General features: G+C 40.9%; 2 protein-coding genes across 2 annotated transcripts in view; one reads left to right on the forward strand and one right to left on the reverse strand.

Moving 5' to 3' along the window:
* Window positions 1-25,149, forward strand: part of garre1 (granule associated Rac and RHOG effector 1) — a 42,714-nt gene extending 17,565 nt beyond the window's left edge. The window contains exons 2-14 of the mRNA XM_083552219.1: window positions 297-1,676; window positions 8,477-8,680; window positions 8,814-8,954; window positions 9,613-9,708; window positions 10,270-10,431; window positions 11,519-11,677; window positions 13,251-13,348; window positions 13,970-14,095; window positions 15,787-16,820; window positions 20,571-20,736; window positions 21,431-21,568; window positions 21,965-22,040; window positions 22,826-25,149. Of these exons, the coding sequence (XP_083408345.1) occupies window positions 1,161-1,676; window positions 8,477-8,680; window positions 8,814-8,954; window positions 9,613-9,708; window positions 10,270-10,431; window positions 11,519-11,677; window positions 13,251-13,348; window positions 13,970-14,095; window positions 15,787-16,820; window positions 20,571-20,736; window positions 21,431-21,568; window positions 21,965-22,040; window positions 22,826-23,137 (3,228 nt within the window). The 5' untranslated portion in view covers window positions 297-1,160 and the 3' untranslated portion in view covers window positions 23,138-25,149. The remainder of the gene's footprint in view (window positions 1-296; window positions 1,677-8,476; window positions 8,681-8,813; window positions 8,955-9,612; window positions 9,709-10,269; window positions 10,432-11,518; window positions 11,678-13,250; window positions 13,349-13,969; window positions 14,096-15,786; window positions 16,821-20,570; window positions 20,737-21,430; window positions 21,569-21,964; window positions 22,041-22,825) is intronic.
* Window positions 24,621-26,688, reverse strand: ss18l2 (ss18, like 2). The gene is made up of 4 exons (XM_083552534.1): window positions 26,529-26,688; window positions 25,949-26,025; window positions 25,752-25,821; window positions 24,621-25,665 (listed from the first exon to the last, which is right to left on the reverse strand). The coding sequence occupies exons 1-4, from the start codon at window positions 26,595-26,597 to the stop codon at window positions 25,609-25,611; spliced, it is 273 nt and encodes a 90-aa protein (XP_083408660.1). The 5' UTR covers window positions 26,598-26,688; the 3' UTR covers window positions 24,621-25,608.
* Window positions 26,689-26,823: the final 135 nt, after the last annotated feature.

Below are 26,823 nucleotides of genomic sequence, written 5' to 3' on the forward strand. Positions count from 1 at the left end.
CTTTTTGCTCGAACAAAGGCTGTTAATACTTATGTACATGTGATTTTCAAACAAACTTTTTTCACGTTGCCATTATGGGATGGTGTTTGTAGAATCTTGGATCTTGGATTTAATCCATTATGGAATGAGGCTGTAACATAAAATGTGGAAAAGTTAGGCGATGTGAATACTTTCCAAATGCACTGTATATAACACTACAGTATAACAGTAAATTTTATATATATAAATGTATTTAAAATGCTGTAAATGTTACACACATTCTGACCTCTTTTTTTTTCTCTTTCTCTTCCTTTTAGGAAGTGACTGTGAGGCCTTACAGACACACTGTGCTTTGTGTCGCTTTTCACGGAGAATCCGAAATCTGCTAGCGCACACACTTCCTTCGAAGACTAACTACCTCCGGAGCATTGGAGAGGAATTCTAGACGGGATCTGGATAGGTTTCAAAGCAGCAGCAGCAGCAGCATCTATGTGTTATCTTTCTGACAGACTGGATCTGTCACCCTGCTAGTGTTCAGCCATCGGTCTGTAGCTGGACTTTTGCTTTTTCACGTTCCTTACTGTTGACCAGTGAACTGTTCCTATTCTCATTATCATACTGTGGGATTTTTGTTTTGTTTTTCTTTGTGTAAACACCTTTTTAAAAGTTTTTTTTATTAGAGGTCTATATAAATACACAATAATACACAAATTTAATAGTAAGCTATAACTTTTTTTCACTTCCGTTTGAAGGATATATTATGCACTTTGGGGATTCTTTTTGAGGATTTACGGTTACTTGTGGTGTGAATTTTTTTTTTTCTTTTCTTTAGATCAGTTGCAAAAAAAAAAAAAAATCATAAAGAAGCAACACTTTGATCACGTATTTATATATATTATATATTTTTGCGGATTTGTTTTTTTTCCCCTCCACGTTGCGAGAAACTCACGTTTCTATCTCTTACTCTCTTTTCTGCTACGTTTAAGAATACTGACATGACCCTCTGGTTCGTGGAGTGTTCGAGTTATCGATTTACTTAAGGAAAAGGTTTCTGTGGTTGCACATCCAGGCAGAAATCATAATTGATTTCTAAATCATTAGAAAGCCAAACCCGAGAGAGAGAGAACCTTTGCCGAGCTTGTTGTGAGACAAGGGGCAGTTCCTGGCCGTGTCCGTTACTTATGTATTGTTGCAGCGCACAAGAAAGTAAAATGGACTATAAGCGACGCTTCTTGCTTGGCGGGTCCAAGCAGAAAGCACAGCAACAGCAGCACCAGCAATACCCGCTGCCCGAGCTGAGCCGAGCTCTCAGCGCCCCGCTCGGGACCTCCTGCTCCACCCCAACCCCGCTGGCTCCTGTAGGCCCCACCCTTTCCACTTGCCACGATGTTTCAGGCACGGGCAACGCCACGACCGCAGTTGCTGACATCCAGCAAGGGATCTCCAAGTACCTGGATGCTCTGAATGTCTTCTGCCGTGCCAGCGCCTTCCTGACGGACCTCTTCGGCAGCGTGTTTCGTAACTCGCGCTACTCCAAAGCTGCCATGCAGCTCAAGGACGTGCAGGAGCACGTCATGGAGGCGGCCGGCCGCCTCACGGCAGCCATAAAACCCGAGATCGCCAAGATGCTGATGGAGCTCAGCGCCGGTGCTGCCAACTTCAAAGACCAGAACGACTTCAGCCTACAGGACGTTGAGGTAAGATGTCACGTCACAAAATAGACGTCATTTGTCACATGGATATTAAAATGGAAGTCGAGTTGCATGTACATTCATCATTCCGTTCCACATTACTCAAATGTAGTTCATTTGAATCCAGTCGAGTTGTATGGGGTTTATTTTCCGTTAAAGTATTGCGGTTTTTACGGATTGGTAAAATAATATAAAAATGAGCGCAAATCAAACATTTCAAAATCGCATAACGTGCAAACGAGAAAACACTAAAAGCATAAAAATCCAAATAGGTTTGTTGCCAAATAATTTTAAATGCGTTTCAAGTTTTCTTTTTCGACATTTGACTGCATCACCGTTGGTGGAAAAACGAACCCCTTACTGTAGTTTTATTTCTGGATGCATTGCTGGTAGAAACGATGAATCATCTTTTCACGTGTTGATTTGGTCACTTCTCAAAAGCATCTTTTTTTTTTTTTATTATTTGCTGACGAGAGAGAACAGGGGATTAAGTTCTGCTTAACACTTTTGACTTTTTTTCCATTCATGTGCAACTTCAAGTAGCAATAAAATAAAAATGGACTAAAATGAACAATTTACCCAAAAGAACCAACACTTTTGCAAACTATATTTTATTTCCACCGGGCGGCAGCTATCGATTATTTTAGTAATCGAGTTTTCTGACGATTATTCAGAGAAATCGTCTAAAAAGATTTTTTCTTTATTAAAGAGTAATACTAAATATACAAGAGAAATTCAGACCGGTCTCTTCAAATGTTTTCTTTTTTAGTAATATGTACAATTTTATTGCTAAAATTGCGTAGAAGAATATCGGTAAACCCATTTAGTGCATTTAATGAAGTCGCAATTGCGAAGAATCAAATAGTCACAATCGCGAGGGATTGAATGCGGTCGAGGTGAGGAATAAAGTCGCCAAGATAAATGATAAAATAGGCAAGCCTTTTTTTTTTTAAGTGGTGGAAACGGGCTTCCATTGTGTTTACCTGTCCAGAGTGGTCCAGAGTTTAGCAAGTGGTGCGTCAGTAATAATGGTCAGTGGAGAAACACAATCCTCTGTGTGTATTTAAATGAACTAAACGAAGCAATAAGAAATAATTTGCCTCGATGCATTTTTGTATTCGAGTTAATCAAGGAATCCTTTCAGCCCTAAACATTATACACACACATCCATTGTAAATGAGACACTAAAGCTGGGAAAGCTGTAATTACATTTAACGTAGACCATTTAGATCACTGTTATATTAGCTGTAGAAATGTTTTCTCCAAGCAGAAATTGTTTGCTGAGACATTTGGATTCTTTTGGTTAGACACAAATATTACTATCTTAAAGGCTTTTCTGTGAAGTCACACATTTTTACGCAGCACATTGAATAGTAATCCAATTGATTGCCTTGTAAAGTATCCATCCAAAATATTTCATTTCTTTCTGACGATCTCTCCTTCGTCTTGCTGGTCTTATATATTCCCAGAACCGCACACACGCCGAAGCTTCAGATTGAATTAGTTTAAAAACGGTCTTTTATGAGTGAAGGAATACCATGCCCTGGTGGATGTGGTTGTGCCCAGAGCAGGAAGTCCGCACACCACAATCCCTAAAGCAGGTCATCTTGTGGTGAGGTTGGAGAGCCGCCTCAGAGGCCACGAGACCTCAATCAGGGCTGCACCAGCATGCCCTGGTTTCCTTCTGGGGTTTAAATGTAGATTTCAAACAAGAAACGTGTTTAATCACGGGTGAGTTTTTGCAACTCGTGTCTCAGATATGTTGCGTAGTCACATTGAGGGGACACGTTGCTCTGAAAGTTCACTTTAAATAAAACGGTGACTTCTTGATTCAAAACCGATTTTGTCCTCGCTTTGATTCCGTGTTCAAAGAACGCCGGAATGTGACGCAAGTGGCTTTGATTGTCCTGTTTTTGCCTGGAAGTCCAGAGCGCATGGAAAACTTTTTTTTTTTTCCTTTCAATCTGAGTACTGTCTGCTGTGTGCGACTCAGCTTCAAAATATGCATGAGCATGTCACGGTTTATTAGCCTGTTGTCTACTGAGCTTGGGAGCTAACCACAGGAAACAGAATTCTGGACAGTCAGAACAACACACACACACATTTATATGTATATACCCAGAGGACAGGACTGTATGCGGTGTGGCATTTTCTGAGTGTCTTGTTTTTGTTCGAGGTAAGCCTGCGCTCTGTGGGAATCGAGGTGGTGCATTGCACTAAAGCCGTCGTGCTCTTGGCAGAATTCGATGCCGGGTTTTCCCTTCCCGCTCCCCTGGGATACCCGATACTACTTTTGTCTAAATTAAACACTGCTATTATCTGCAGGGAAGAGAAGAGCTCATATAAAGTACATAACAGCCAGCTTTCCTGGGTATAAGGTGTTGTCTTCTCACTGGGGTTTTTCCTCCTTCAGAAAACTCCCATGTTAATTGACATTGTGAAGAACAGCTCAGACAGCTGTGACCTTTTTGGCAGATTGGTGTAAGATTTTTAATCTTAATGTGCATCGCATGAGGCAGTGGGATTCAGAAAAGTGTAGAACGCTCTAAAGCTACAGCATGAGGAGACTGTCATTATCATAGTGCATGTTCATTCATCTTTATACCAACTCAATACTATATTTTTTAATGAAGGTTTGGCTTATGCTTATCAGTGAATGGGGGCCGTGGCCTCTGCCTGTCATTTTTAGAGAAGAGGTTGTGGCCTCTGCCTGTCATTTTTAGAGAAGAGGTTGTGGCCTCAGTATGTACTGGAAGTGGCGTAGTCTTCGTATGTTTAAGTAAATGAGCAGTGGCCTTTGCCTGACTGTTTTATTGAAGGGGGTGTAGCCTCTGTTTGTGTTTAGATAAGGGGTGTGGCCTCGGTGTGTGTTATTTGTCGGGAGTGTGGTCTGTATGTTTGTTTCTATGGAAGGGGTGTGGCCTCTGCATGTAATTTTTAGAGGATGGGGTGTGGCCTTGGTATGTCTTTAAAGGGACATGGTCTATGTTTAATGAAGGAGGTGTGGCATCTGCCTGTCGCTGTGGCATCTGCCTGTCGCTGTGGCATCTGCCTGTCGCTGTGGCATCTGCCTGTCGCTGTGGCATCTGCCTGTCGCTGTGGCATCTGCCTGTCGCTGTGGCATCTGCCTGTCGCTGTGGCCTTTCAGTACCAGTTTTAGTAAAGCAGTCTTGGACTTCCTGAAGGTCTGTTTTAAAAAAGTGGCCTCTGATTGCCAGTGTCAGTGAAGGAGCGGATTCTTCTGGTCATTTACAGTGAAAGAAGCGTGGCCTCTGCTATTTAGTTTTTTTGTCTATTTAGTCAACGAAATGTCATTTGTTTTCCAGTTTTTAATGCACAGCATGGGTAGCTTTTGTTTGTCTCAGGCAGTTAAGTCCCTGAGAATTCATTATTGACTCTGAGGCTTGTTTTGTTTTTCCGGGACTCTGAATGAGAGCTAAGCCAGTCTAGTTTCATTATTCAAGCTCTATGCTAGGGGTCAGGGTCATCTCGTGCTCCGTGTGTGACTGAATCTAGTGCAGCCTTGTTTTTCCTGCCTGCTGCTACAAGGGAAGGGGGGGGGGGCATATTTGTGCTTTTTACAACTCAGCTTGCAGGTATTTTCAGCATGCACCTGTGAAAAATCACCCCACGGCCGCCCTCGCTGAATAGGGGATGCGGGGTCGTGTCGTCTTGCCCCTTCTCTTCTTCACTGCATGGTGAAAAGTAAAATGTCAGTGTGTGTTTGTCTCCTATATATATATATATATGTATGTATGTGTGTATATGTGTTTATGTATATAGATAGATAGATAGATGGATAGATGGATGTATGCATGTGTGTGTATATGTTTTGGATGGCAGTGAAACACTAGAGTCAATTATAGAGGAAACCTGAGATGTTTGGAAGCAAGGTGATAGGTCACACCATCTACGACACGTACAGCAGCAGGCCAAATCGAGGCCTATCTAATATACCGCGTGTCTCAGAGGTGTTTTAAGCTTTGCCCTCGGCCTTCATGTGAAGATGAATGGAAGGGAATGAGAGATTCCCTATTAAGGCAGAAGATCTCGTGCCTGAGCATCTGCATTAAAGACCAGAGCGCTGTTAACAATCAGAGTGTAGTGCAGGAGCTTCTCAGTAGAACTGTTGCTATTGATTATTTTAGTAATCGAGTATTCTACAGATTATTCCAACAATTCATTGAGTAATCTGATAAGAAGGAATTTTTCTTTATTAAATAAGAGAAAATAAGACTGGTCTCTTAATCTGAACAAGTCATTCATGGCACGGCTGTCTGGTCCTGGTTAGGATTAGAATGCAAAGAGCAGTTAGTGCTCTCCAAATCTGTAGAGCTTCTCTGTGACGTTTAAAATCTAGGTGAGAGGTTTGTCAAGTGATGTCTGTGTTTTTCTTAAAGGGAATTAAGCCCTAGAATGACATTTTTTCAGCACAGGAAAGAGTCGAAGTAAAAGAAAGCACCTCCTTTTATTATTCAGTTGCATTCGCTCTCATTTGTTAGTTTGGTGCATTGGGTTTCCAGGCACCCAAAGCAATAGACTGGGCAGCACAGAAGCTTCTACTTGTTCCATGGATGATTTGTTCAACCTGATTAGAGCAACTGCTTTCTTGTGGTTTATAGTCTGCATTAGGAAGTTAAAAGATTCCTGAAGCTACAGTCTGGTTGTTAATCAGCATTCCTTCCCAGAAGGAAATGTGCCGGAGTATTCCTGAAATCTTGAAACGTTTCTTGTGGCGTCACACATCGCTAGCTTTATTTAATATGTACATCACAATCCGACTAAAAATGCACATGTAAAAATAGTACATTATTACAAAAATAAAAAAGTACCGAATCATGAAAATGTGCTAAAGGAAATTAATATGAATATATATATATATAGGCTAATAAATCGAATTATATAATTAAAATGTTTATTATATTATGAATCGCGCTCTCCGTGCAGTGCGCATTCTCAGGTGTAAAAACAAACAACACGTAGTGGCAGTGATTCGCCTGTAGAGGCGCTCTCATAATGACAGCAGACCGGAAGCCCAAAAAAAACGGTATGGATTTTTGCCGATCATTCCAGCAATTAACTACCGGTGTTGATTAATTGGCAAAACCAATTAATTGGTCGACCTCTAATTACAAACACGGCACCTTTACCGGAACACACACACACACACACACACACACACACACTCCATTTTCTTTTATTACAAATACACTATACAAGCTTGTGGACTCCTGACCATAAGATTGGGATTTGCTTTTTGAAAATCCTATTCAGCATTTGGCCTCTATTTACTGTTATAGTAACCTCCACTCTTCTGAGAAGATGTTCTACTAGATTTTTTGGTGTGTTTGTGAAGATCTGTGTGAGATCCATTTAGCCACAGGGGTGTTAGTAAAGTCAGGTGGTGATGTAGGTGAGGTGATGTAGGTGCATTGTTCATATGCATACGTCTGCGATATTTAATATTCAGTCACGCATCTTAAACCTTTCCATGTGGCGGATTAGATCATGGTGATTGCTTCAAGTTCATTGACTGCTCGATTTACCTTTTTCCCCCCAGGTACATCTGTTTTCTCTGCCAATCTAAAAATAGACTTGTGATGCTCTTAGCACACACTCCAACGTGCTTCCAGGATGGGTTTTTAGATCGACCGTGACCCTGAAGTGAGGACAGTTAGTGAATAATTCAGTTTATCTCAGGGCTTGTTCATACTGGTGTGTCTGCTGAGTCAAGGTGTTAATAAGCAGAATAAACAGTCATTCATCCCCCATCCTAAGTGTAATAAAATCCCCACATCACAAGATACGAGTCTAAATAAGAAGGGTGAGGGTAATTCCTCAACAGATTTCCTTCCCCTGCTTATCAAAGACCTTTTATCATGTGGTCGTCGTGGTGTACGTCTGATTTTCCCACCAGGCCTATCGTATGTCTATTGCGGCAGATTGAATCAAAGAAGCAGTGCTGAATCTCGTCTGATTTAATATAACAAGAAATGGGGCACAAGCTCAAGCGTGTGTGAAAATGAGCCAGAATCTTTCCTAATGGAGGTGAAATGAATTGTGTCAAGAGTACGATTACCTGTAGCACAAAAACAACATCTTATATAACAGCGGCTTCTTGGACTGATACGAGTCCCATTCAGTGCACTTCGTGTCTCCTTGTGTATTATATTTGCGGTGTTCTCGTTATATGTGAACTGGATGTGCAATGTTGCAAGAGTCATGCAATCTATACAAGTTTGTATGTGATGTAGCACTGATACTGTATCAACACTTTGCACTATAGCATTTTGCAGACATTTGACAGTTTAATATGGCTGGGATTTGAACTCGTGACCTTCGGATCCAAATCCAATGAGAATTGTTTCAGCCACTTAAAATAAACACGGTTGTATAAATGTCTTTGGATGTGGCAGCATGGCATTTTACCTTCATGCTCACTCGCATTTATATAATGAAGCTGTATGAAATTAATGCTCTACACACTCGTTCAATAGCTGGAGTGTGTGTTAAGAATTGGAATAGGACTTCTTGAAGGATGATTATAGACCTACATGGTTTTGTTTGCAATTTATCTGTTCCTCTAGAGGATCATTAGATAGTAATCAAACACTGTACTCGATACAAGTCATCATGTCAAGATGTTTTATTTTGTTGTGATTCTGATTCATAAATACTGCGACTCTAATGGTCCTCCTTGGATTTCATCTTACACCCTTGTAGTTTTAAACACAGAGCTGAAACTATTTCATTTTTGTCTTGTTCACGTGGAGATCTTTTTTTTTTTTTTTTTTTTTTTCGCACAGGTACTGGGCCGCTGTTTTCTGACTGTGATGCAAGTGCATTTCCAGTTTCTGTCTCAGGCCTTGCAGAAAGTGCAGCCGGTGGCACAGTCGTGCCTTGCGGAGGCGCTAGCGCAAATGCAGGAGCGCTGCTCTGGGGCTCGCAGTCAGCCCGGAGCGCTCGGGGAGCTGGACGAGGCGGCACGCTCGTGGAAAGGGGCAGCAGAGGTATGCAGCGCAAAGGAAATGTACACACTGGATCAGACACTTAAACGCTGCTGGAAAATTATGTAATCTTAAGTACACTATATGGACGACAAAAGTATTGCGATAACGATGATGTTTTTCGTATGATTTTCAGGCGACGGCGCGTCTACGAGAGCGAGGCCGTGATGGCTGTCTGGCTGGTTTTCAGGTGCAGCAGCTCTTCTGCTCCCACAGCCCCTCTCTCCCCGACCAGCAGCTCAAAGAGCTCAACCTGAAGATAAACAGTGCTCTGCAGGTCAGACCTCCAGCTTCACTGTGCTTCTGTTCAGTTGTTTTTATGGTTGTAAAAAATTCCAGGAATTATCAAGACTGGAAACTTTCCATTGGGAATTATTGGGAAGAATTGCAGGTTAGTCAATAACAGGGAACTTAAATGAAGTTGAAAACATCATGCAGGATAATTTTGATTAAAACAATCCGATTGAATGGAATTTCAGTTGAACTTCTATCTGCACATTCATCAATCACGTGCACACAGCCCACTTACTGCAGGGCTGCTGAGGCCACGCCCCTTACATGCACTGTGTATTCCTCTATAACATAATGTTTGTATATTATACTGCTTATTTACATTTCTCCAAATTTCTAATTGATTCCCATAAATTCCCATAGAAAGTTTCTTTAAAGTTTCTGGAAATTTACCGCCCCTTTGCTACTCTTGTTGTTTCTAATCAAATACTCAAGCACAAGATGTTTTGATTCCTGTCCCCTTCAGCTTCTGATGAAGTTCAGGCTTAAAATTTATGTATCTGATATATATGTGTAAATATGGGATATCACGGTGGCTCAGTTTACGAACAAATAAATATAATTATTTATGTTTTTTGCTTTATATTTCACCAAGTTTTACAACAATTGAGCACAGGTGCTTTAAATTGTGTTGAATTGTGCAGGCATACAGATCTGCGCTGGACTCTCTGGGTCACTGTGAGTACGCTCTCAAAGGAGGCTTTCACCTGAAACCCAAATCTATCGAGGCAGTGTTACAGGTACGAACAACCGAGTCGGCAAGATGTCACAGTGCGTGAAAGAGGTCGACTGACTTTACCGATGGCTGGGTTGGGTTGTATTTGCTGATTAATCTGATTAATCAAACGATAGTTTTTAAAAATTAATACTGAATTTTAAAAAATAAAAAAAATGAACATAACACTCTATAAAATATTAGTGGACTTTATTACAAAAACTTTCAATCATGATTAAAAAAAAATGTGGAAATATAAATATATTATATTCATAAATATAATAAGGTAATTAATAAGTTATAAATAATAAATATAGAGATCTCTATGCAGCAATCCGCCTCTAGAGGCCGCTCTCGTAACGATGGCCGACCGGAAGCCGGAAAAACTATCCGTATGACATTTTAAGCAATCGGTGGTGATTATTTGGCAAAATCTATTAAACGGTCGACCTCTAGTGTGTGTCATAACTATTGTGTAGATGTTTCCTGTGATGATTTTAATTCTGATGTATGTTTATTAATGTTTTAATACTGTAATTGTTTAGAATAAGCGTACTTATTAAAATAAACGTGTGTGTGTGTGTAGGGTTGTTGTAGTGAGGCTGAGGCTCAGCAGGCGGGCCGTATGCAGACCACATCTCAGCCACTCCAGTGTGAGTTACCCACGATCCCCCTGCAGATTGGCTCGCATTTTCTTAAAGGAGTCTCCTTCAATGAGTCGGCTGCCGACAACCTCAAACTCAAAACGGTACACACACTTTACATCTGACTATAGTCTCATACCTCAAGTCTTGATACCGTTTTTCAGGGAGTGAGACGTCGGAAACCCCGAGCGGCCGTGCTGCATTCCTGTCCTGTCCCGGCTCCGTTATTACAAATTCCTACAAGTGTTTTCTTGCATGCTGACGTCCCCTGGAGCACACAATTTTCTTTCTTTGCATCTTGCCTTTTCTTAAGAAGCATGGGTTTATGTTCCACTTCAGTATTCTTTCCATGCAGATTCCATTGAAGGTTGTGGCTCAACAGTTTTATTTCTTCTCCTTTTTTTTCCAGCCAAAACACATTTGATGTCAGAATTTTGCTATTATCTAAATTATAATCATGCAGTTTAGCATGTGCAAGTAATTACACACTTCTGTAAAACTGATTTCAAAGAGACGCCACATTTTTATTTCCCCTCAAACTTTAATTGATTTAACATTTTAAATTGTGACAAGTGACTGCTTAGTTTATACATCAACCAGGCATAACATTATGACCACCGATCAGGCATAACATCATGACCATCTGCCTAATATTGTGTTGGTCCCTTTTTGCTGCCAAAACGCATTAACAGCATTAACTTGGACCACACGGACCAGCCTTTGCTCCCCACGTGCATCAGTGAACCGTGGCTGCCCACGACCCTGTCGCCCTGCCCACGACCCTGTTCACCACTGTTTCTTCCTTGGAGTACTTTTGATAGATACTGACCACTGCAGAACAGGAACATCTCACAAGAGCTGCAGTTCTGGAGATGTTCTGACCCAGACGTCACAATTTGTCAGACTCGCTCAAATCCTTGATTAGATAGATAATTGGACCAAGTGCCTTTGGAGAAGCGTGTGGTGCTAAAGCTGGGGATTTTCTTCCTTGCTTAATATCTGCTGTAGCTAAATAAGCAGTTTTTGGGATAAATATTTTTGAGTAAATATCCCACATCATAAACCTTTTGCAGTTGAATCGTCATAATAGAAGCGTGTATTGTCGGTTTTCTTATGTCTGATATCTTACCTGTGTTTTTTTTTTTTTTTTTTTTTTCTTCTTTCTTCTTCTTTTTTCTTTCTGCTCTTAAGCGCACCATGTTACAGCTCATTAAGGAGGCATCTGGGCAGAATGGCGTGTCTGCACACGACGACTCGCCTGTGACCGAGGTGCTGAACCTGGTGTGTCCATCCACCTGGAGAGGAGCGTGCAAAACGGCCGTGCAGTTGCTGTTTGGACAAGCAGGACTGGTGAGACCTTTAGCATTAAAAACATTTTTGTTTTTTTTAATTTATCCTAATGAAATCCAAACCTGCAGCTGTGCAAATATAGTACAATTATATAGAGATTTCTAGATACTTACAACCACACCTCATATTTTCCGCCATCATCTATGGCTTAGGCAATAGGACTTATGTAAAATGAATAATACATTGGCACTAAATACATTAATCTCTAAACAGATTTGTGTGTGTGTTAGTGTTCTTCAGGGTCATTTTGGTTGTGAGGATACACCTGCTCTATAAATAACAATAGAGCACTTCCTGTCCAGCAGGAAATAAAGCCCTGCTCCCTTATGTTGCTCTGTGTGAGAGGAAAACCACAGTCTCTTTCAAAGAACTCTGTACATGTGTCTGTTCATGGACGTTCTCCAGAGAACGGGACGTATTCCGATTGGCAACGGTAAAACCTGGACCTGATTACTCTTATACGCTGTGTAGTAAAAAATAAATGAGTTTTGACCAGAGTTTCTTTGGTCTTTGAGTCGTCATTGTAGCGGCACTGGGCTTTCTCTGATGTCCTCAAAGGAAAAACAAACGCCTTTTGTTGGGGTAACAGTGTAGACCAAACATCAAAGTGAAAAATAGCATATTGTTGATCGGATATGATGTGTTTTCAGTGTGATTAAAGACTTGACAGCTTTGGATTTTTCCAAGTATTGAATTTATTAAAATGCTTTTAGGGCTTCGAGCGCTCAGTTGCTTATTGTGGTCTTGTGTGGGAGTTATGGAGGTCACGTTCATGAGGAGGTTTGTATGACTGTTCATGTGAAAACATGGGGCAGTGTTTGATAAGTACGACATTAATTCATATCTGGAGAGGAGAAATTTACAACAAAATATTTTCCCCTTATTTAGTTTGTTCCTTATAATTGTTTATCCTTGTTATTAATTTATTCGTTTGATTATTTATTTATGCTGGGATGGATGGATGGATGGATGGATGGATGGATAGATCTATTAGTTCTATTCATTTTTGGTGGGGGGGATGCAAAACATAAAATCGCTTGTCGGTTTTTTTTATTGACTCAATTTATTTTTATTAACATTTGTGAACATCAACGGTTTACATTTTTAAACAATTTTACGTAAAATGCTTGTTTGGTTAAATAATATATCAAATAATATTTGATACAAATAAAACAGAATAAATCAAATAATTGCAGTACACTTTTTATATTTATTAAATTGCCCCAAATAAAAATGTATTAAATACATTTCAATTAATGGAAAATTTTAATAAATCAGTAATACACACGTGTGTGTGTGTGTGTGTGTGTGTGTGTGTGTGTGTGTGTGTGTGTGTGTGTGTGTGTGTGTGTGTGTGTGTGTGTGTGTGTGTGTGTGTGTGTGTGTGTGTGTGTGTGTGTGTGTGTGTGTGTGTGTTTGTTGAATTTTCTACGTAACTGTTCTACGTATTTCAGCGTACTTTAACCAAATGTCGAGGGAGTGAATGTTCATTCACTCCCTCGACATGTGGAATTGTCCGAATTTTCTTCTTATAACGTTGTATTCTCCATGTGTGTTGGTGTTTTGTGTGCAGGTGGTGGTAGACACGGCTCAGATTGAGAATAAAGAGGCATACGCTCCACAGATTACCTTAGAGGGATCTCGGGTCGTAGTTCAGGTTCCTTCCACATGGTGAGTACAACTGCTCATAATTATGGAAATGTTTTGCAGCCTTCAAAGCTCAGCGCAAATGTTTCTGCTTCATCTGAGCCTGTTTTCTCACTGATTAGAGAATAATCGTGCACGTATTTGTTTAATCAGAGTCAGTTTGGATACGTTTCGTTTACTTTTCTCTGTCAGAACGCAGTCGGTTTTGTCAGAAATTCTGCACACTCATAAGGTCCATAAATAAAAATAAAAATTTTTCTTCCTCTGGAGATAGACCAAAGAAGAATCCATACACCTTATAGGGTCACCTGGAGCATGGGGTGACATTAGCTCTGACCTCTAAGACACACCCACTTACTGATTCTCGAGCAGGAATATGCAGCTGGGCATGAACACACATGATCTTTGAGCTTTCTCGGACCGCCGGTCTCAACCGGCTCGCAAGGAATTTGCACAAAATTGTTCGGTGTGCTTTTCAAAGCGTCGTATCTACCATTTTATGAAAAATGAATCAGCAGCAAGTCTAAGCCCGTTTCGTCCTTTATTAAAGCCACATTGGAATGTTGATATGAAAGATATACCTTTTATGCACAAATCTTTTTTTTTTTTGTAGTCAGCTTTTTGTATGTGGATTAAATCCTGTAGGTGTCTGAAGGAGGATCCAGCCACTATGTCTCTGCTGCAGCGCAGCCTGGATCCGGAGAAAACCCTCGGCCTGGTGGACGTCCTCTACACCACCGTGTTCGACCTCAACCGCTGGAAAGAGCGCAAGTCAGTTTGTTGCTGTTGTATTTTTTTTTTTACTTTCTGTCCTACAGCACAGTGATATAATATTTGTATTATTATAAAGTAATAAGATTTGGGGGAAAGGAACCGAAATCCTCACTAACTGTCTACTATATAGAATATGTAATTACAGCATATGCTCATTTCAGAGTACGAGATCAGAGCTGGTCATGATTTAAAGAATGTTTGTGGAGCCCCCGAGTGTGTACTCCCCCCTCAGGATTGACTTCAGTTCAACAAACCAGGCCATCTTGGATGAGAAATTGGATGAATTCCAGTCTAAACATATTTCCTGCAAGCGAAAACTAAACCGTGTTTAGCTCTTAATCAGAGGAGAGACTTTAATTTAGTGTCCATCGCAGAGAACCTAAAGTCCGCAATGCTCTTTCTGTTGAACATATCCAAACCATATGTGAAGGTTTGTAGATAGTTTGGATTTCTATAGAGAAGTTCTCTGGAGAACATTTATCCCGCGTAAAGGCGCTGATGTCCCTGTTTCTCATTGATGTGTTCAGTCACATCATATATATCTTTTTTTATGCTTGATGTGTCTGCTGTGCGCTCATCTCATTTTAAAAAGATTTCTTTCCCATAACCCCAACCCATCGCTTTTTCTTTCCAAAATACACAGCAATCTGCTTCCTCAGCACTTTTAGCCAAGTTTAGAAACCAGGCCAGATAGGAAGCTGATTTATGTGTCTGTTTGAGGTCATTGTTCCTGCCTTATATCCCAGAATCCTTCAGTTCCCAAACCGTCTACGAGAACAACTTCTACATCGCGTTTCCTTTTGAGTGAACATGTAATTAGTGATGCCTAGGGGTGTTTTAAAGATGTTATTCGCTCTTTTTCAACATCTCACAATATCAGCCTTATAGCTCCTGTAACGTCACAGTTAGGCTTGCAAAAGTCCTTTTAATACTAAACCCTTTCCATTGGAATTAATAGGAATAAAGTAGGAATTTACAAAATTGCAGGTTCGCCTGTAACAGGGAACTTGGATGTAAAATCTAATCAAATCTTGCAAATTTTACAAAATGTTTATATTTTTGTATGTATATGATTTCTAATTCCAAAATTTCTAATTAATTCTCATAAATTTCCTTAAATTCCTGGTAAGTTTTCATCTTGGAATATTTCCAAAATTCCCCAGATGAAGTTCCTACTGAAAGTTTATGTAAATCTCTTACTGGGAATTTTGCAACCCTAATCATAAGGGACTTTGAAATAGACTCTGATATTATATTTAACACACACACACACACACACACAGTGTTGGTAATATTTATCAATATTATCTAGAATAATCAGATTGCATTACATTGCTCAGAACTATTGGCACCCCTGATTGAAATGTAAAATTTGTACTCAAACTAGAATGAAATATGTACCTTTTTGTCTAACAATATTGATCCTCATTAGAACTGCGAGTTGTCAGACTGCAGTACTCAGGAACTCATTACTTCCTTTAAACATGACCCATTTTCCTGGGTACAAGTGTAAAATCCCTCAGTTATCAGCTTCTATGGGAGAAACCGAAAGAATTTGGAGGCAAAATTAAAACTTTCCTTTATGTTCAAGTGTAGATGCCTATAGAATTCAGAATCTATGATATTGTATTCTTTATATGATCAGGCTACAGTTTGTTTAGCTCTGCTGTAATGTTGTGTGTCCTCAGGGAACAAGCTCTTCCCACTATTCAAATCCAGCTTCAGAGGGACAGCTCAGACTACACCGTCCCTGTCGACCTCCACCCTTGCAACAGCAGCAAGTCCTCCAGCGGGCTGCCCAAGACCATTTCCAAACTGACCTCCAAATTCACCAAAAAGGCTTCGTCCAGCTCTGGAAGTGGTGGAAGCTTCTCCATCCCCAGCACTCCGTCTCGAAGCACGAGTGGCATCGACGATAAGCCCAAAGCACCATCCCAGATTCACCAAATGACCGTGTCGGGTCCCGGTGACTCCAACCAGCACGCCGCCAACGGTTCAACTCCGGAGGAGCAGGGTATGAATCTGCCTACCGACCAGGAAATGCAGGACGTGATCGACTTTCTGTCTGGCTTCAACATGGGCAAGTCACAGCAGGCCTCACCACTGGTCAAAAGGAGGAACTCGGTCGCCTCGAGCAACGCCGCTGACCTGAAACCACCCACCTCTGTGGCCCCACCCACTTCACAGGCTCCGGTTCTGCACGCTGCAATCTCGTTGGCTCAAAATCTGCCTCAACAGCCACAACATCAGCAGCAGCAGCAACAACCTCCTCCTGCACTCCCAACTACCCCCAAACAGCAGCAACAAACCACAGTTCCTCCACAACCACAAGCCCCAGTACAGCCTTCACCTTCTCCACAGACCCTGCAGTTCTACCAGCACCTCCTGCAGCAATCTCAGCAACCCTCTCCCGTCTCACCACAACTCCCCTCACAGCAGCCCCAGCCTCTTCCTCCACAGCAGAGGGCCCCCGGAAAGTGGCCCCAGGCTCCTCCGGGCGGGCTCTCGCCCATTGGTCACATGACTCAATGGACTTTGCCTGACCTGAGCTCGGACCTGTATAGCCTGGGGTTGGTCAGCACCTACATGGACAGTGTGATGTCTGAGGTGTTGGGTCACAAGGTACCACCAGGACCACGGAACAACACCTGGCCTAATCGTGAGCAGAGTGAGCAGGGAATGTTTGGGGTGCTGGGAGACACGATGCCCTTTGATCCTGCAGGTGAGTCGATATCTCTTGGGTGTAAAACGTCCTTGTGGAGAATGCAGTTCTTCGTTTTTTCCATTTTGAGGGTTTCTAAGATGTGTGTGTGTGTGTGTGTTGACTTGTTCAGCACCTCTTGACCTTCTGCCAGATCTTTGCAGTGATGAAAATGTGCCAGATTGATTAGACTTAAATGTTGAATCACTCTAACACAATGGATAAAGATCAGCATGCTATCAGATGGTCATGATCGCCTAAATGTGCTTCTGTAGCCTCCGTCGTTTATTCCCTGCAAACTCGGCAGATTATCGCTGACTGGACCGTGGGGTGAAAACACGCTCCATTGTGTGCGTTTGGTTGGTGTCGGGATCTGATCGAACAGTGGGTAGAAAACACACTGTAGAAGTTTTTGTTCCTTGCTACAATAACACACACTCATGAACAAGCACATCTGCTAGTGCTGCTGGTTCGGAAGCAAGAAAATCGAAATCCCTACGATTGCGGAATTTAAGGAATTTCCCAGGCAATATACCCAGGAGTCGTGTGTCATGTTTACTGTTTACAGTAAGGAGCACGTGCTGCAGGTTTGCCCAGGTATCCCTCTCAACCTTCTTCTCGAATGTATACTTCTGTAGAGCATCATGACCGAGCCAGTTGTTTACACTGTTGCTGCTCTTTATATTTATATATATATATATATATATATATATATATATATATATATATATATATATATATATATATATATATTAAAAACACAGGGTATAGGGTTTTAGGATTTTCAAACCAATAAAACCAATATTTTGCAACTAATTGCATTTAGATTAGATTCAACTTTGTGATTGTGCAGAGAGCAAGTACAAGGCCAATGAAATGCAGTTATCATCTAACGAGAAGTGCCAATATAAATATATAAAAACACCAGTCAGGCAAAACCTTATGACCACCTGCCTAATGTTGTGTTGGTCCCCCATTTGATGCCAAAACAGTCCTGACTTATCCAGCATCAACAGCAAGAACTTCTTCAGCATTTTGAGCTACAGGAGCTCGTCTGTCGGATCGGACCACACGTGAGCCTCGGTCGCCCAAGACCCTGTCACCGGTTCACCACTGTTCCTTCCTTGGAACACTTTTGATAGACACTGAACACTGCAGACCAGGAACCCAAGAGCTGCAGTTTTGGAGATGCTCTGACCCAGACGTCTAGACAATCTGGGTTCTAGCACAATTTGGCCCTCTTCAAACTCCTCTAAATCCTTACGCTCGCCCATTTTTCCTGCTTCTAACATGTCAACTTTGAGAACAAAATGTTTACTTGCTGCCTAATAAATAAATCCACCCACTAACAGGTGCCATGATGATGAGATCATCAGTGTTCTTCACTTCACCGCTCATAATGTTCTAATGTCAATGTTAGGTGCATATGTAAAGATAAACACATGCCAATTGCATTTAAATGAGCTGAATAGACTTTCAAAAGGTTTAGAACAGCTCGTATCAGATCAGAAAAATAGACTGCCAAGTCCTGAACATATTTCATCCAGCAAAAATAATAAATACTTATCAACCTTGAGTCATTCATACCCTATTGGGATCTGTCCAAGCAAGACTCAGGGTACAATTATAAAGAGAGGAATAAGGTGTCTACAGATATGCTAGACATTTCTTTAAGTTACTGTGTAACGTCTTTGGATTACAGTTCGTCTCTTGAGTATTTCCATCGATTGACTGCTGCATAATGAAAAACGTGTCTCCTTTATTTATAGCATTGTAAATCCGGGGGATAAATATCTGTTGATAGTGTAATCCATATTAGGGCGTTATGACAATAATCCCCCAAAATAACTCATCTGATCTAACTCCACTGTGAATATTATATAGGTTTACACACAAACTGGCAGCAGATAAAGGTATTTTATATGCAGGTTAGTCCATGAGTTACGATGGTTCGACTTACTATTTTTCGATCTAACAGTGGTGATAAGACAAAAATGTCATTAATTATAAAATACCTTTTTTTGCAACTTAAATTTTTACAAAAAAAAAAAAAAAAAGTTTTGCATGGCAGGTAAAATAGTAATAGTAATAAAAAAAAAAAAGTAAACACATTGTATGTTGTTTACATTGTGATTCAGTTTGAAATGAACCCAAACTTTAGAAACTTTCTCTTTCTTCAGCCTGAATCCTTTGGAAGCCCGTTTTCACGACATAAAAAAAAAAGATTCGCCTAATTCCGACGTTTTTTTTTTTTCTTGTAAACATCCAAAATTTCTGGTGCATTCGCCAGTAGCCATGTTCTGGGCCTGAAGTGGGCTCCTTTGCTTCATCTGTCTTATTCCGTCTCTTCCAGAGCTGATTGTTAGACAGAGTTCTCTCCAGGGTTCGGTGGCTTCGTTTGATACTGTGCGATTCTATTGATTGTAGCCCTTTTTATTTTCAATGTGTAAAACTTTCCACCACACAAAGAGGGGTGACGCTGCCCGATTGTCTACAAAAAAACAAACTCTGAATTGAGAGAGAAAAAAAAAATAAACCGGATTTGCGAGAAGAAGAAAAAAAACAACCTCAGAAACTGACTTCCATATAAATCGTTCCCTCACGGTTTAACTTGACTTTTTGTGTGAATGATGAACTTTTCATAACATCAACCGAAACGATGTAAAAAAACAGGCTAATGTTTTGTTGTGTTCTATTCTTTAATAATGAAGTAACATCTGTAGCACTCAGTGATGCTTCTTTGTCTTCTTCGCACTCGTTTGCGTCCCGCAGCTCTCTAGTACAGAGTTTAGAGGGTGGTGCGTCAGTAATAACGGTCCCTGCAAAACGAAGTGCTCCGTGTGTAGCTAAATGGAAGAAACGAACATTTTTGTAATCAAGTTACTCTGAGGAATTGTTACATTACAGTAGTGTAAATTGCTGTTTTGTGTTAAATTATTAATAAATGACAGTATATAACCCCATACCGATCACCATAATTTAAGACTCCTGGGTAGGCCATGTTTCGACCGAAGATACAGTAGTTAAGTTACTATGGTTTCATCGGAACGCATCTTCATCGTAAGTTGAAGACTTACCTGTATTATATAAAATGCTTTTTTTAAATTACGAAATGTATTTTCACAATACCATGTTTCACCACAGTATGGGAATTTTATATCGCCATATAAGCCTGTGTATTGCTTTTACAGTGAGTTGTGTGTAGGTCAGAGCTGACTTTGGTGCTTTTGATTCTCCTAAACATTTTAACTTTAATAATGAGAGTTTTCATTTCTACCATTGTAACATGATATGATATACGAGGGGACCCTGGACTGTGTGTGTTCAGAGTGAAGTAGGTGTGTGTGTGTGTGTGTGTGTGTGTGTGTGTGTGTGTGTGTGTGTGTGTGTGTGTGTGTGTGTGTGTGTGTGTGTGTGTGTGTGTGTGAGTGTAGTGTAGTGTAGTGTAGTGTAGTGTAGTGTAGTGTAGTGTAGTGTAGTGTTTATAATGGCTCGTTAGTAGTGTAGTGTTTATAATGGCTCGTTAGGAGTGGGCACATTATCACAAAGTGAGATTTTGATGGCTCCTTTGTCTGTTTGTGCTGCGCTGGGCAGCTTTGGATAAAAAAGACTTGAGCAAAAGAGCTGAGCATGCTGAATCACACTGTCTGCACAAAGACATTTTATCATTTTAACTGACTGATGCCCCCGTCTGACCATCTGTGGTACTACATTTCACGTTGTTTTTTTTTTTCGTTTTTTTCATTTTTTTTTTTTATCTTTTGCTCACAGTTGGCTCAGATCCAGAGTTTGCGCGTTACGTCGCCGGGGTCAATCAGGCCATGCAGCAGAAGAGGCAAGCACAGCATGTTCGTCGTCCTAGCAACCCCCGTAGCAACTGGCCCCTCCCAGACGACCAGCACAGGACCTGGTCCCACCCAGAATACTACAGCGAGGGGTGAGGTTCTACAGAAGCGTTTGAACACACACACACACACACACACACACACACACACACACACACACACACACACACACACAGAATCATACCATAATACAGCTGTAGTATCCGACAGCTGAATACAAATAAGTGTTTTGTTTGTTTTTAGAGGGGATCTTATCACAGCACTGAATTACAGGACAAATCCTGTGGCTCTTCATACGATCATTTTGAAGTTGTGCGAACTTATCAGCAAATAAAGTACACTATATTGCCAAATGTTTGTAGACACCTGGTCTTAAGTACGGTATGTGTTTTTTGAGCATCGCATTCCACGTTTAGTCCCGAATTTGCTCTTATAGTTCGCTCCACTCTTCTGGGTAGATGTTCCACTAGATCTTGGAGTGTGCTGGTGAAGATTTGTGCTCATTCAGCTACAAGGGTGTTCGTAAAGTCAGATACTGATGTAAGTTAGGTGAGGAGGTTGCAGATTTTTTATGCCAACCCAAAGTAAAGCATATCAGCATGGAGCTGGCTTTGTGCACAGGGGCATTGTCATGCAGGGACAGGTTTGGGTCTACCACTGAAATAACCACCGAGCAAAGTGCAGCAATATTCCTCGCACTAGTACACGAGTTATACAACTTGCTGAGCTCTTGGGTCTTATACACTGAAAAGTGCAGCTTAGTGACGGAGTTTTGTCTGTGAGCAGGGAGGCCGTAAACAGTACCTGGTCCACCAATCAGGGCGACTCCGCCAGCTCCAGTGATGAAACCTCCTCAGCCAACGGGGACAGTCTGTTCTCCATGTTCTCCGGTCCTGATCTGGTAGCTGCAGTCAAGCCAAGAAGGTAAAAAAAAAAAAAAAAAAAAAAAACAGCACACAAACAAACCACCATCACCAGAACCAACACTGTGTCCTTATGAGTGAATTTCCAAACTCTGAGAAACCCTGGATCCATTTTAGGTTCATATTTTAAGGAACAGCTCAAAAGAAACTGATAATTGGAGCTGGTAGTATTGAGTATTATTCCATTATTGTGGAACTGTTCCTCAAAAGGTGTAGAACCTCAAAGTAAACATGCATAGTTCTCCTGAGCTTTAAAGGTGCATACATAAGGATAGAATTTTTTTTCTTCTTTGTATAGAACTGTTATTGAAGAACAGTTCAATAACGTTCGTTAAGGTCTATTATCAGTCTTCGAAATTTTAACTGTGTGTGTGTGTGTGTGTGTGTGTGTGTGTAGGAAACACAGCTGTGGTGAGCCGGAAGTGTGTACGCTGCCCTCTCCTCCTCTCCACCACGCTGGTGATGATAACCAGGTAGGACTTGTTTAATCCACAGATGTGTAATTAGAACCTGAAACTCATGCTCGAGTAAAAGAATAGATACCTTACTGCAAAACGTAATCCATTCAATAAGTTAAAAGTCACCAATTTCAATATGACTAGTAAAAGTTTTAGAGTAGCTGATTTGAACAGTATTCAGGTATTTGACTTGTATTGAACGTAGGCTCAGAGATGCGCTAGTCCTCAACACTGCTACACGTTAGTGAAAAGCCAAAACCTTTTGATTTGTGAGGTTTTATTTCCTAAAATACAAATCGAACACTATAACAGTTTTTAGTATTTAATGAAAAAATCTAATTAAATCATTTGAAATAAAGTAGAACCAAATATTCAGAGCTGAATGTGATCTGATGCACCTCTCGGTCTCAACTAAAACTGGTTCACAAAGTTATTGGAATTGATTCTAAATTTTTTTGGACGCAAAATTAGCAGATGTGTTAAGTAGCCAAAAAGAACAGACTTAAATACAGTAAGAAAGTACATTAACTCATAAACTTTACACTGCTGTTAATGGGTAAGACTTGGACCAGGTTATTACTGGTCATCGAGGTACTTGATGTATTATGACAAAGAAACTGACTGTGTCTCGAGCGGTCCTCAATGTAAAATCGTCTCAAAAAGTGTGATGTGTCAGTCATTAATAAATCATTATAACTGGTGACAAAATGCTGTGGTACAAACAGAATAAAGACGCATGCGTACACGCTTAGTTCGTTAACAGTATTTCTTTTTTTTTTTTCTTCTCTCTTTAATTGCAGGACAGTAAAACTAAAACATGGCCTCCGAAAGCCCCTTGGCAGCACTCCACCCACTCAAACACCATGCCCAATCCCAGCTCTTCCCTTTATCAAATGACAATACCTTCCAGCCAATGGGGCGAGTCCATGCAAATGCTGCAGTCTCCGGTTTGGTCGACAGCCAATGAGTGCTCTCCTTCCAGCGGCCTCTCATCTGGCTTTCCTTTCACACAGCAGCAGCAGCAGAGCTCGCAGCATAAAGCTCTGAGTAAAGGCTTCAAGAACTTCCCTCTGAAACCCGAACACCGGCCCTCGTACCTGCACCAATACTGACCCCGGCCTCCGCCCCGCACTTAATCGCTGTTCTGAGTCCGGGGAGCGATGACGTCTAGGGCTTTAAATAAGCTATAGACTGGTCCTAGATCAGCGGTTAAGGGTTTCGCATTATGCCACGGTTGGAGTCGGTGCTGGTGTAAAGACTAGGTGCTGCGGATTACACCATCTCTCCATCTAAATCAAGGGCCGTGACAAACACGTGAGGTCGGGTGGAAGGTGACTCCATCCCACCCCTGCTCATGTGATTTAGAACACGCCCGTAGCTGACACTTTACTCCAGACCGCACTCTGATTCCTAATTTTGATAGTCCTTTAGACGAGTGTGTTTTTATAGGCCAATTTATATCGAAACATTGTCGCATATATATATATAAAAAAAAAATTTCTATGTCAGATCCACGCGAGGCCCCCGGTTTTCCTAAACTGCCATCCACGCCGGTTTTAGTGCATGATTCCCGCTTTCAGCAGCTAGTGAAGTTGTCGCTTCCGCTTCACAGAGAGAAAGAAAGAAAGAAAAAAACGGCCGCATCGAAAGATTCCCGAGACGAGAAAAAAGCTTTCGCCGGGAATTCACGAGTTTCCAGGCTGCCTTTTTGATTTGTAGGGAGCGGATCACGTGTGCGTGCATGTGCGTACGTGTGACGACTTATAACGGGACGCAACCTGTGACCGTATTGTGTCGGTAGGGGGGTTAATGGAAAAAAAAAAAAAAAGAATAAAAAGCTGTAACTGCCAAATCTCGTGTTGGATCACATAGACTACAGCTCCCAGCTACTGTTCCATAGCGTGTACATGAAACAAAAAGAAAAATATTATTAATTCTTTTTATGAAGAAGCTTTGAGCAGGCTCAGCAGAAATAGAATAATCATAGCAGAGGTGTAATTTGACAAGAAATACACTACTTTTTCAACATCTGACAAAAGTTTTAAAAAACGGACGTTTGCGGTAAAGTCATTCGATGGCGTGCCATTTTCAATATTAGCACTTGCGTAACTTTTTTTTTTCTTTTCCGTCCTTTCTTTCTTTTCTCCAACCAAGGCGTTGTTCGGTCAGTTAGAAGGTGCTTTGTGGGGAAAAAAAAAAAAAACAACCCGGAACCTTTACAGAGGCTCGATCCTGTTCCGTTCGTCGTGCGCTCGATTCGTGTTTCTCGCCGACACGTTAACACTAAACGCCATCGTCACGTTCGTTCTTTTGAAATACGATATATTTCTTGTTAAAGATATTGACAGTATTAATCTTATTTTTGTATTTTCTTATATATTATACCATTACTGTATATGTTTACGTGATATAGGCTTATTAAGTAAAACCTTACATATATATTCCCCCCCAAAAGATGTGAAAAGCACATTTTTTTTTTTTAGCTGAACTACCTACAGAAAATTAACTCCAATTACCACCACAAACACTAAAACCCATTATTACATTGGGGTGGTTTGGTTTTTCCCTCTTTTTAACCCCTATTGCCCCCCCCCCCCCCCCAGATATGGGCTGTGTCACATTTAATCCGCCCCGGAAATTTAATTTTTTGGTGCCGTTTTATGGATGCCAACGTTGCCTGTATTTCTATGACATGACCATGTTTTCTGAAACTAACATACTTTAACATGTTTACAGAGAATCATTTGCTGTATATAAAATATATCTTTTTATAGTTCTGTGCTTTGCACAATCAAAAACATAGGGGTTGTTTCGCTCGGTCTGTGTTCTTTCCCTCTCACAAAACTGTTGCAGCCTTTTTTTTTTTTTTTCCCTCTTTTTTTTCATTTTTTAAGACCTTGGACTGTAAACATTACCATTACTCAGCTGTCAGAAATCGTTTACTAGCAGCTTGACTGATGATAAAAGTCGGGGACGATACGGCACGTGACGTGACATGACTGTCGGATGACGTGAAGAGGGTTCGCTTGGCTTACGTTGCTTATTCACTTAGAGCTGGCGTCTGAATCTTTCCAAGTGTACCAGCAATGCAAAAAAAAATAAATAAATAAACATAATATAGAACGAGTCGCACGCTTTCATTTAAATCCACATACACAACCACATACTTTGGGTTTTTATGAATCATCAGTTTATTTTCAGCCAACTTTAAGATGAGGTAGAGGAACTAATAATCCATGCCAAGGCACATCCTGGAGTGTTTTATTCCCCAACCATTTACTTATACTTTTTTTTCCATTTAGAGTTGTTCTTGGACCATCATCGTTTTCATCAATCCTTTGCTCTGAAGACGTTACCCAGGGCCAAAGCGTTGAAATTGGAGACTCCTTCCATAGAAACGCAATTTTTTTTTTTTGTCCCTTTTTTAAACATGCTACCAGAAACGTGGTATCAGAACACGCATCCTTGACTCAAACCTGTCTGAGCATCTGTCAGGATACATCTGACCAATCAGAATGATGGAGCTTGTAGACCTAACCCTATAGACACAGTACATATGGCATGTTTCATTCAGACTGAACATTCAGGTTTTGGAAGCGTCCTTGGTTCCGACGAGAGCCGATGTCTCTTCACACTGAGCCTGAAACACAAGCAGTGGCTTTATGAATTACGATTACGCAACACAAGGGGTTGTGTGTGATTGCTGTAATGGTGTGCCGGACTTACAGGCGCATCAGGACTGGCATCTGCTAGAGTTCCTAGGTAAACTATGTTCCTGTGAAGGATCTGCTGATATCTGCAGAGAAAAACATTATTTCTGAAGATTCAAATCAGCAAAACCTTGGAGGTAGAACAATTCGACTGCAGTTTACAAGGGGATTATAAGCTGGATGAGAGTGTCTGTGTGTGTGTTCAGTACTTACTGTACACATTCAGTGACTCTGCCCTTCTGCATGTACTCCGCTATACACCTCACCAGCTGCTCATTTTCATTCAGCAGCTGAAACGAAGTCACGTGACAAGGGGTTTATTTATACAAATCTATGAAACTGTTGCAATGACAAAACAAGGTCTTGAATATATTTACATCTACATTATCCGCAAGATTAAAAAACCCACACACTTGTGGAAATTTGTGTTAGAATTGCTTTTCTGGGCTTCCATACATGTTATGATTGAGTGTAGACCTTTCCAATATGGCGGCTGCGAGAACGCATATAATCCAATATGGCGGATGAGCTAGCATCATTTCCTTTTTTTTTCCCTCAGCAAAGAACCGTATATTTAAAAAGTAAACGTGAAATGTGCGCTTTTATTTAGAATAATATCTCAGAGTGCTGAATTACATTTTTTTATAGTAAATGCTGTGGAAAAATAAATACATATCACTACCTAAAACTGAACTAGCCTCGTTTCCGATAGCTAATGTGAAACTCGTCGGCAGTGATGCCTTTTTACACACTTTCTTTCACACGTATATGTTTATAAACTATAAATACTTACTTTTTGGATGATTTCTTGGTTGATTTGCGCTTTCCCGCGTTGTTTCTTGGGTACAAAAACGACAGACATGTCTAAAGCCGCTCAAGAGTCACCCGCTCTGTGGTGCGCATGCGCGGTTTCCGTGGCGGTTTTTATCCAAAAAAAACGCATGCGCGCACACTGTGGGTGGTTCCCCCCCTTCAACATGCATGCATGTTTTTATGGCGGTTGATTTACTAACGCACATGCGCAGAAGCGATCTCCAACGAGTTTTCCAAAGAACCAATATGGAATCGACTCCCAAATAACAGCCGTT

The sequence above is a fragment of the Silurus aristotelis genome (genome assembly GCF_946808225.1).
Source record: "Silurus aristotelis genome assembly, chromosome: 10".
NCBI lineage: Eukaryota > Metazoa > Chordata > Actinopteri > Siluriformes > Siluridae > Silurus > Silurus aristotelis.

Excerpts from the sequence above, each read along its gene's own strand:
- ss18l2 (XM_083552534.1), bottom strand. The coding sequence starts at position 26,597 with ATGTCTGTCGTTTTTGTACCCAAGAAACAACGCGGGAAAGCGCAAATC. Across the intron at positions 26,026-26,528 it reads ACCAAGAAATCATCCAAAAA|CTGCTGAATGAAAATGAGCA; the intron begins GTAAGTATTTAT and ends ACTTCGTTTCAG. Across the intron at positions 25,666-25,751 it reads ATGCCAGTCCTGATGCGCCT|GCTCAGTGTGAAGAGACATC; the intron begins GTAAGTCCGGCA and ends CTTGTGTTTCAG.